This window comes from Pocillopora damicornis, chromosome 13 (assembly GCF_964200805.1).
Source record: "Pocillopora damicornis chromosome 13, jaPocDami1.2, whole genome shotgun sequence".
NCBI lineage: Eukaryota > Metazoa > Cnidaria > Anthozoa > Scleractinia > Pocilloporidae > Pocillopora > Pocillopora damicornis.
This window is the reverse complement of record NC_142682.1, coordinates 17311879-17322341: the sequence shown is the minus strand read 5'-3', so window position 1 is coordinate 17322341 and position 10463 is coordinate 17311879. Positions and strand designations below refer to the sequence as shown.

Sequence of the window (10463 nt, the reverse complement as noted above, 5' to 3'; positions counted from 1 at the left end):
AATGAGGTAGCATACATGTATTTTGTAGCTTTCTAAGTCATGGCTTGCATTGTTCCTGTAGATATCGAAGCCTAAAGGATTAATAGATATAGACTTATAAACGCTGTTTCAAATAAAGCTTCCATGAAAAAGAAAAAACTTCATGTCTAGCTGAAAGTGTGAAAAGAATGAGAAATAGGGTTTTTGCCATTTTCTCTGTAAAATTGCTTTTGAATAACTGCTTTTAGTTAATTTATTAGCACTGCTTATAAAGAAGAAGTAGTTTCTATTGACTATAGAAATGAAAGTGTAGGTCAGTTTTATTTTCCAATATACAAACAGTTGTCATTCCTCTAGTCAACAAAGAGTGGCTTATCGTAAGGTGACAACATCCTCGCCATTGATCATTTTGATGTTGTTGAAGGAATATCTGATGTCACTATGGAGTGGTGATGAACCACAGGCTTAGCGTTAAAATCAGCTATTTCTTTAAGTTGCTTTGTTCATTTCAAGATGTTACTAGGATTGTAGGAGAGAATGAGAGAGATTCTGTAAAAAATTAGAATAGGAACAAATATAACAAAACTGATTAATATAAACGATGTTTTTGCTGTATTGATAAAACAGTAAAAACGAACGATAAAATCCGACGTTTCGGAGTAGTCATGACTCCATTATCAAGGTAAAAGTTTAAAACATGCAAATAACAGTATTTAAGCGATGTGGCGCGAAAAATTAACATAATAGGTGCGAAGATTATACAAATACTTTCGCACGAATAGAGTCCGATTGCACGTTCAGGTTAAAAGTCTGTATTAAAAGTCAAATTATTGATGCCCATTAAATTCATCCGATCTTTTCGTCTCATCAATTAGAGGCTTCACGCAGCTTGAAAAAGAAATGAATGACACATATCTAGGCAGATCGAGCTTGTATCACATTGTAATATCTCTCATAAAGAAAAAGTCATACTGAAAATTTCAAACTAATGGTAAAAAAGATAAACATTTCTTAGTTCGCGTTTTGTCCTTTCTTGATCGTAAATACATATATTTACTTTACGGTAAATACACTGAAATACCTTTACATCATGTAACCTCTAGATATAGAGAATTAGAGAAGGAATAAATTTAACAAAAACGATAGATTTAGCTGATGTTTTTACCAGACTTGAATGTCAAATTGCAAAATGATCCATCCCTCAGCTGGTAAAAACAGGATCCTTTAAAATGAATGTACCATCCATTTATTGCGGTCATAAGAAACATGACAGCCATATGACTCAAAAGATTAATTGCATGATCATCCGATGAGGCTAACACCAAACTAATCAACAGAATTCTAAATTAAACTAACTATTTACAAAAAATTCAAAGTCAAACAGCATGAACGTAATCTTTTGATCTCTTCTGTGACTAGTAGCGGTCTGTTGCACAAACCCTCCAACAATGTAAAAGGGTGTTTACTTGGAAAAGGCTCTCTGTCTTATCAATCAAATAGAAATGAAGGCAAAGTTAAAACTAACTATTGCCTTGATAGAGAGCGTTTACATTCTCTAATGTTTAACGTGTATTTATACTAATTTTGATATACACTTCGCTAATACTAATTTTGATATATATTGCGCCCAGTGTTGTTTTTAAGATATTTGTCCATTTAGACTACCACTTATAGTGCACTGAATGGGTATTGACTAATGACATAGCCTTACTAAAGCGCGCGCTCTGATTGGCTGAGACCCATGATCCCTTTGCCCGTAAGTTGCATGCTGACGTCACTTTGTTTTCCTCTTTTTTTCCTACTCGAAACGAAAGATGTTGATAGTCTCAATGTCATAAAAGAAACGGTTAACGTGAAGCGTGCAACCGTGGTCATGATTTATATTAAAAAGGAGTTGTAGACGTCTTAAGCTTCCTTAAAAAAGTGTTGCTCTAAAAGTGTGTAAAAAGATTGTTAAAGATTGCTTTTTCGCCATTTTCATCTCAATATATTTTTTATAAAGAATTGCTTGTATTTGATAAGCACTACTTATGAGGAAAAAACAGTTTGAATCGACAAGATATAAAACGAAGCGTGCTTCAGTTTTATTTTCCAAATGTTCACCAGGTGGAGAAGTTTCATCGATTGAACTGGCTGATGGGGTCGCATTACTTTATTATTTCTTATTTTAATGATCAACAACCATTAAAAATTAAGACTATATAATAGCAGATGTTTTTTAGAGTTATTTACAATTACGCTCAGCCCATAAGAGCACCTATACCGGCGCCATACAAATTGACATATTTACGACATTTACACAACAAACAAACTGATCAACGCGACCGAACTTTATCGATGGAGGCAGCTAGCGAATTACGACCGACTTACGCTACTTGTGTTTCACTGGCAATTCCGTCATGGCAAAATTGACCAATCACTTTACATGAACTGGACTTATTACACTCGACTAACAACGAGCAGGAACACTTACAGTGGTCAACATCTCTCTTACTGACAAAAACACTCTCTGCTTCTTTTAGAGTAATGCCCAACACCACTGATAACTATACAAAGTTATCATATTAATACTTATAGGCATTGAGCCACAGGCTTAATGCTAAAATCAGCTATTTCTTGCTGAAACATTTATAACTTGCTCTGTTCATTTCAAAATGTTAATAGGATTATAGGAGAGAATTAAAGAGATTTTTTGGGAAATTAGAAGAGGAACAAATTTAACAAAACTGATAAATGTAACCGATGTTTTTACTGTATTTGAAAGTCAAATTGCAAAATATTTCATCCCTCAGCTGGTAGAAACAGGATCTTTTAAAATGAATGCACTATATCCATTTATTTCGGACATAAGAAATGTGACAGCCCGTGTCACTTGAAAGTGATAGGGGAATTCAAGATAATTTGTATGGTCGTTTGTAATTGTGCTTACAAATTGACCTACTCACGACATATTTACACAACAAAGGAACCGATCAAATTGCAAAATATTTTATCCCTCAGCTGGTAGAAACAGGATCTTTTAAAATGAATGTTCCGTAGCTATTTATTTTGGACATAAGGACTGCCCGTATCACCTGAAAGAGAATTTTCGTCATCATCGCAGCAGGCCAGATCATTTGTTTGGTCGTATGTAATTGTGCTTAGTCCATAAGCCCATAACGTCACCTACCTGCGCCATACAAATCGACCTACTCACGACATATATATTTACACAACAAAGGAACCGATCAACAGGTCTCATAGCTAATAACACAAGAGGAATCTGACCAATCAGTTTACACAGAATTAGTTTTGTAGAAGTCGACTGACGAAGACTCTTTACTTTCTGCTTGTGCAGTTCTTGAAACATCACTAAGCCACTATAACCAACAACTGTCCTTCTCAGAACTACTCTCACCCGAACGATCACAGTACACCATCAAAATCAGTCAAACAGGAACAGTTTACAATAGCAAACGTTTGCCTTTCTGAGAACAAACTCTCTGTTGCTGGCTTTGAGAAAAATGCTGAACACCACTGATGAATATACAAACTCCTCATTTGAAGTCAGTTATCCGGCGTCACTCGTGGGGATGTCTGCAGCACTCGCATCCTTGAACACTTTTCTCTCCATCACCGCGACACTTGGCAATGTTCTCATCCTAATTGCTCTTAACAAAGTGACTTCGATTTGTCCTCCGACGAAACTTTTGTTTCGATGTCTGGCGGTCACCGATCTTTGTGTTGGACTGATAACACAACCGCTGTTTACAGTAACGCTTCTTACCGGCTTCAACGTTCATCTATATGTTTTTTTAATACCAGTGGTCTCGTCTCTAGTTCTTTGTGGTGTCTCCCTCTTGACATCAACTGCTATAAGTGTGGACAGACTTCTTGCGTTGTCGTTGGGTCTGAGGTATAGATACGTTGTTACATTAAGGCGGGTGCGAGCGCTTATTATCTCCTTTTGGTTTCTAATAGGTGCTTTGGTTGGGTGTCTCTTCATCTTTTCTTTAAATATTTCCGCCATTGTATATGCTGTTGTGATGCTTATTTCTCTTCTTGTCTCGGCCATGTCTTACGCTAAAATCTATTTTCGTCTCCGTCACCAACTGCTTCATGTACAAGGCCATGTTCACCAACGACAACAACTTCCTCCCAATGGCTTAGTACCGACTGCATTGAATGTAGCGCGATACAAGAAAACAGTTTCCGCCATAACATGGGTACAGCTTGGATTATTTGCTTGCTACTCTCCTTTTTGTGCTACTTTAGTTCTACCCCATTTATTTGAGTTTTTGGACGCTAATGTGTCTTACTTTTTCGTTTGTTTACTTTTCTTAAACTCATCTCTGAACCCCATTCTTTACTGCTGGAAAATCAGGGAGGTGAAACAGGCACTAAAGGACACAATAAGACAATTAAACTGTTGTTGTGGACCAAATTGAATCTTTGCGTTGCACAACTTAACACGATGTACAACCTTGTGGAAAAAAAACTGAACTTAAATACAAGTTCTATTCAGACTGCTGAATTAGCACAAGAGCTGATCTATCTATGGACCTAAGGTGATTAGCTCATGCTTAGCGTGCGGGTATCGAGTTATAAATGGTGCTGAAAATTTGGAGAGCCGCATGCACGAGAGGAGCAAAAGAGGTGCTCGAGACTCGAGTTCCAGTATTGTTTTTTTAAGATATTTGCCCATTTGGTCTAACATTTAGCGCGCTGAAAGATATCCAATTTCAGTACAGTCTTCGCTGAGTAAATTGACGGGAAGGGAAGGGAATGAGGTAGCAGGCGTGTATTGTGGCTTTCTAAGTCATGGCTTGCATTTTAAATAAGAAGCTGTAGACATCGAAGCCTAACAGTGTGATTGATGTAGACTTGTAAACGCTGTTTCAAATAAAGCTTCCATGAAAAAGAAAAAACTCCATGTCTAGCAGAAAGTGTAAAAAGAATAATAAATAGCGTTTTTTGCCATTTTCTTTGTTAAATTGCTTTTGAATAACTGCTTAACTTGATTTTTAGCACTACCTATCAAGGGAAGTAATTTCTATTTAATATTGAAATAAAACGAAGCTCGTATCAGTTTCATTTTCCAAAGGTTCGCCGGGTGCGCAAGTTTCATCACTTGTCTCAATTCAAGGTGTCGCTTTGCTTAAAAAAAATCAATCAATTTTATATTTCGATAACATACTAACCATTCATTCAAAATTCAAATTACTAGAGCAACTGACCATAATGTGAATGTGCAGCAGATAACTTGTATGATCGTTTGTAATTGTGCTTGGTTCATATGGCACCATACAGATCGGATTATTTACAAATTTTACGCTAAAAAAACGAACCAATTAACACGACCAAACATTATCGACGGATCCATACAAACCAATCACGACCGACCTACGCCAGTAACAGCCGATAACATCAGCTGGACTTTAAAACAAGCGAAGGGAATGAGGTAGCATACATGTATTTTGTAGCCCTCTTAGTCATGGCTTGCATTGTTAAAAAGAAGCTGTAGACATCAAAGCCTGAAGTCGTCGTAGATGTAGACTCAGACGCCGTTTCAAATAAAGCTTCCATGAAAAAGAAAAACAACAAAAAAAGACTGTATGTTGAGCTGAAAGCGTGAAGAGAATGACAAAGAGGGTTTTTCCCATTTTCTTTGTTAAATTACTTTTGAATAACTGCTTTTCACTGCTTTTTATAGGAGAGAATTAGAGAGATTTTTATGCTCTTAATCGCATCTTTTTCTCAGCCAATAAGACAGCTTTACTTAAACACAGTAACCAAAGAAATTTCAAGGCTTGTTTGAAGAAATAAATTAAATTGTAAGAAAATGAGAGACAAACCAACCCATCATACTGGATCAATTAAATACCTGTACAGCCAAAGAAATTCTTCCATTGAGCGACTGAAGTTTGTGATTCAAAATAGATGTGATAAAGTGGTAATTGAACTTCGTTTATTGCAATTTTGGTCTGAAATCATTCTTGTGATTTGAATCCAGCTATGATTTCAGACAAAATTGCATTTCACTAAGTTCAATAACCATTACTTCTACATTTAGAGGTGATAGCGGCGTACTAACATATGTTCAAACACATGAAGTCCATAGTTATTGTAACTGTATCTTAATACTTGTTTAAGTCACGGTGTTTAGCCTTTCGTTTTTCATCGAGATATTACACGCTGATCACCGCTACATTTTGAAGTTGAGGGTTAACGTTATAGAATGTGACGACGGCCGTTCCCCTATACTTCAAAAGTAAGTAATATAAAAAAGAAATGCATGCAGCGACGAGTCTCTAAACCCAATTATTATGATCAGTGACGATAAATAACTTGGTCTGACTCAAGTGTTCATTTCGTTTACAATGGTGTCAAGGAGAGAAGAAATAAGAGGAAATGACTAGTACCAACAAGCAAACTTTTACTAATTGAACGCCCAGAAAAGATTTGAAATAATTGCATGTTATATTTAGATCTTCCTTAGTGTTCACCATGGGACCAAGAAAGGAGAAACCTTATTGTAATCCGATACTGATACGCCTTATATCATGGACATCATGACCATTTTCACCAAATGCCATGCCACCCTACTGGCCATGTGAATTAGTGAACAACCCCCTGTGTGGGCAGAAACCAGGAAGTCCCTGTAGAGCAGATCATCATTTTCATCGGTAGTGTAACACATGGTCCATCCTCCATTGTGTGACGTCATGTCACAATTGGGAAATTCCTAGAAAGGAAACGAAAACTGGTTTCAGTAAGCAGAAGGTTGGAATCATTGGGGATTCTTGTTATTGAGGTTGACAGAATCGCGGGTTAAATAAAATGAATAGCAAAAGCGTTAAAAATTTTTTTAGTTGGAAATAAATTGCGGTCAGTCTTCTGCTTAGCTTAAAAAAATACGGAACAGAAAAAAGGTCAGAGCAAACTGACCTAACCCTCCCCCCCCCTCCCCTTCTGCGCTCGGATTCTCCCCTTGCAAAGGTCTTTCTTTCACGTGTAGCACTGGGGTTTTTTTTTTTCATTTTTATGAAACCGAAGTGAACATTCGCGACCAGTAGAAGACTACAATCCCCAGTTGTTCAAAGGGCCAATAACGCTACCCAACAGCAAAATTGTTATTCAGTAAATAGGTGTTAAAAAAACGTACTGCGCTATTAATCGGATAGAAACATGATCTATCCGGTGGATACCGTTATCCGTGCTTCGAACAACTACGGCCTGGAGACTAACTAAGGAAGAAAGCAAGAAACAAAAGGAAAAGATGGGAAACGAGTAGAAAAGAAAAGAATGGAGATGGAAGACGCGGAGGAGGAGATATCTTTACTGCAGTCTTTGCCGTCGTAAAATGGTGGACATATACTGCAGTGATAATCGATTTCTTGGTAACTAAAAGTTACCACACAAGTTGCATTGCTCATGCATGGATCGCTGAAGCAAGGAGTCTGTTTCAACAAATAGAAAAATAATTGTTATCTTGTTTGTTAAACAACAAATAGATTCCATGTTGTCCTACGTCTGTTTTAAAAAGAGATCACAGATGACGTCAAAAGTGTTAAGCATTAAAAAGTGGCACACAAGGCGCAACGGAGTGTGAACTGGTGACTGGTTTCTTGTCATATATAAATATATAAAGAATCCAAATAATGTTATTGGTGCAGACGTCTGTGCCTCTTTCTTCTAATAGATCATAAGTAAGAACCGCTTTATATGCATTTATAGCTCAGTTGTATATCATAATTTGTTTTTAACAAAATTGAGATATTCAAGATTGACACGCTAAGTTTTCTCTCTAACAAAGGGACCACCATTACTATAACGAGGTCTGTGTCACTGAGGCAAGAGAATTACAGTTTATATTCTCTTGACTGAAGTTATCGTACAAAATCACAGCTGTCAAATGACACTTTCAATCACGCACTTTCCTATCAGCAGCAGCCCCAATTGATTTACTCAAGGGGGAGGGGACATATAGCTTAAACTGGAACAAGATTGCATTTACAGCTTCACTGAAATGATGGAATATGGGATTGCTGATAAGTTCATTGGGTTCCCTGTGCGGACGGGAGCAGTTCACACAACAGTTTCCCCCATTATCAGGAAATGCAGCCAGGTTGTACGAAAAACATGAAGTGATTTCCAAACTGGCAAATTCACACTCGCTACCATCTTGAATAAGTTCTGAAACAATTCTTGTAATATTTAAGTAAGAAAACGCTTCAGGTTTGAAGTTGATGTAAGACACAACCGCGGAGGAATCCTGGCGATGGAAACCTTGTAACGAGAGAAATCATATCTAAGTTAGTTTTGCACGGAAGAGTGGCTGAGGGCGGCCTCGTTATTATAAAAACAGGAAACTTGTCGACATGATAACACAGCAGTTTACATGTTGAACAAATAAGGTTAATTTGTATCATAACATTGTCAGCCTCCGGTTCCGTGCCGACCAAAGAATCAGTTAACTCGACTCGATCTCGCTTTTCAACTCTCGTTTCACCGTAGAAAGAAAGGATTAACTCTGGGTCGAAGTGAAAAGAGATACGTAGCCGAAAAAAGATGGCGTGACCTGTGAAATATGGCAACAAATTTGCGAGACAATTACTATTACCTCTTTTTTTCCTGCTCCCAAGTGAAACAATGATCTGTACTGTCGATGTTTGAGGGGTATTTTATCAGCGTTTCAAAAGAAATAAATACAGGATATCCTTCCCTTTATTAAATGGTAAAAGTCAGCGTTAGATATCGCTGCACGAGACAACGTATTTTGATGCCTAGCCGGAAAAGATCCACGCAAAATTCGGCTAATGTCCTGCATAACATTGTCATGATTTAATACTAAGTTCCTTTTTCTTTTGGACAGGAAGAACTAATAAATAAGGCAATTTATCTTAAGTTTTGGCAAAGAGAAATATTAATCACTAAAGCTAGACCGATTTGTTGCGGTCGTGGATTCAGCGCCGTTGCAATCCGGGGCATCATGACTAAAGTTCATATAACAACACCTTCAGCGTCTTCAATTTTTAAATCTGTCGTGTGAAGTGTAGGATACTTTTTCAAAGAAGCAACACCTGTGGGTCCATCTAAATAATTCATTAAATGACTTGGCCTGTGTTCGCGAAATAATATTTTAAATAGACTTGCGTTCACGAAAGGTGGAATTCTATCGAGGAATCAGTCGGAGGTAACCCATTCTGAACCATATTATTAACTAGAATTAAAAAACTGTTATCAAATTTCGATGAAAAGTGCTGGCTTCCTGCCATGGATACAAGCGTACATCACGTCTAGAAAAAAGTGAAAGATAAAAAATGAAAGAAAACGTGTGATTGCGCTTGAACGTCTTAGTGGTTAAAAGATTTTATTTACAACACATCTTTTGTTTCCATTGTTTTAGGACGAGTTCGAAATGCATCTCTGATTATATTTATGAAGCCACATAACAGTCACAGTCCTTACTACGTAAACAATAGCAGCTTTTCTCACCCTAGGAAACCAATTACATATTGACTTAAATATCTGCACCTGACAACGACACTGAACGCGGCAGCCAATCAGAGAATGATTTAAGACAGGAACTGAATAACCTTTCGTTACGCGGGTTGGCAATTTCGTCCTACAAATGTAACTGCGTGATTATCAGTTGAATTGAACGAATCATTCATATTACAAATGGATGTTTACGAACTCGTTTTCGATTTACTGCACGCACGGAAAGTTCAAATCAAGACTGTTCATAAGGGACTGCGATGTTGCTTTAGAAAAAAAACTGAAAACAAACTGATTACAACATTGTTAAAACATGATTAGCCATTTTTTTATAACCTGTCATCTCAGTTTTCCCCTTTAGACAGAGGCTTGATGCCAACAGAAAACGTCAACTGTTTACCTCGGTTTCACTGTTTATTGCTTTGCTAAGCCGATGAACGTACGTATACGTAGGATTAAAAATACGTAATCCTTCTACTTTCTTTCTGAACAAATCTTGTCGTTCGTAATCATTCCACATGCTTACCTATTTTTCCAATGGATTATATATTGAAATCAAGCTACAAAATGTTGCGTTTATAAAATTACAACATTACCGAAATTTCTCTTTACATTACTACTTGTGAAACATTCTCTAAAGAGAGTCTGGTGTCATATTAAGATGAAGCCCTCTGTCTTTTCTTGTGACCTTGGTTGGTTAATGACAGAGGAATGTTACACTTCCTTTATTTTATAGTGACACAGATTCTACTAAATCAGCATGCAAATTGCTTCAACTACTACTACTACATCTTCCTTTACTGTATTGTGACACAGATTCTACTAACTCAATATGTAAATTGTTTCAACCATTAATACTACCTCTTCCTTTACTGTATTGCCTCACAGACTCCATCACATCTATGCAATCTGCGCATAGGTGTAGGATGGGCAAATCTTGGCGTGTGTTAGTAATATATACATCCTGAGTTACATTAAGCGAAAAGATACAATTACCATGCAGT

The 10463-nt window shown here is 37.0% G+C and overlaps 1 protein-coding gene across 1 annotated transcript; it reads left to right on the top strand.

Annotated features, from left to right (window-relative positions):
- Nucleotides 1-2800: 2800 nt before the first annotated feature.
- On the top strand, nt 2801-4938 carry LOC149035752 (adenosine receptor A1-like). The gene has a single exon (XM_089192015.1). It carries the CDS (start codon nt 3483-3485, stop codon nt 4404-4406), a length of 924 nt encoding a protein of 307 aa, XP_089048141.1. The 5' UTR covers nt 2801-3482; the 3' UTR covers nt 4407-4938.
- Nucleotides 4939-10463: the final 5525 nt, after the last annotated feature.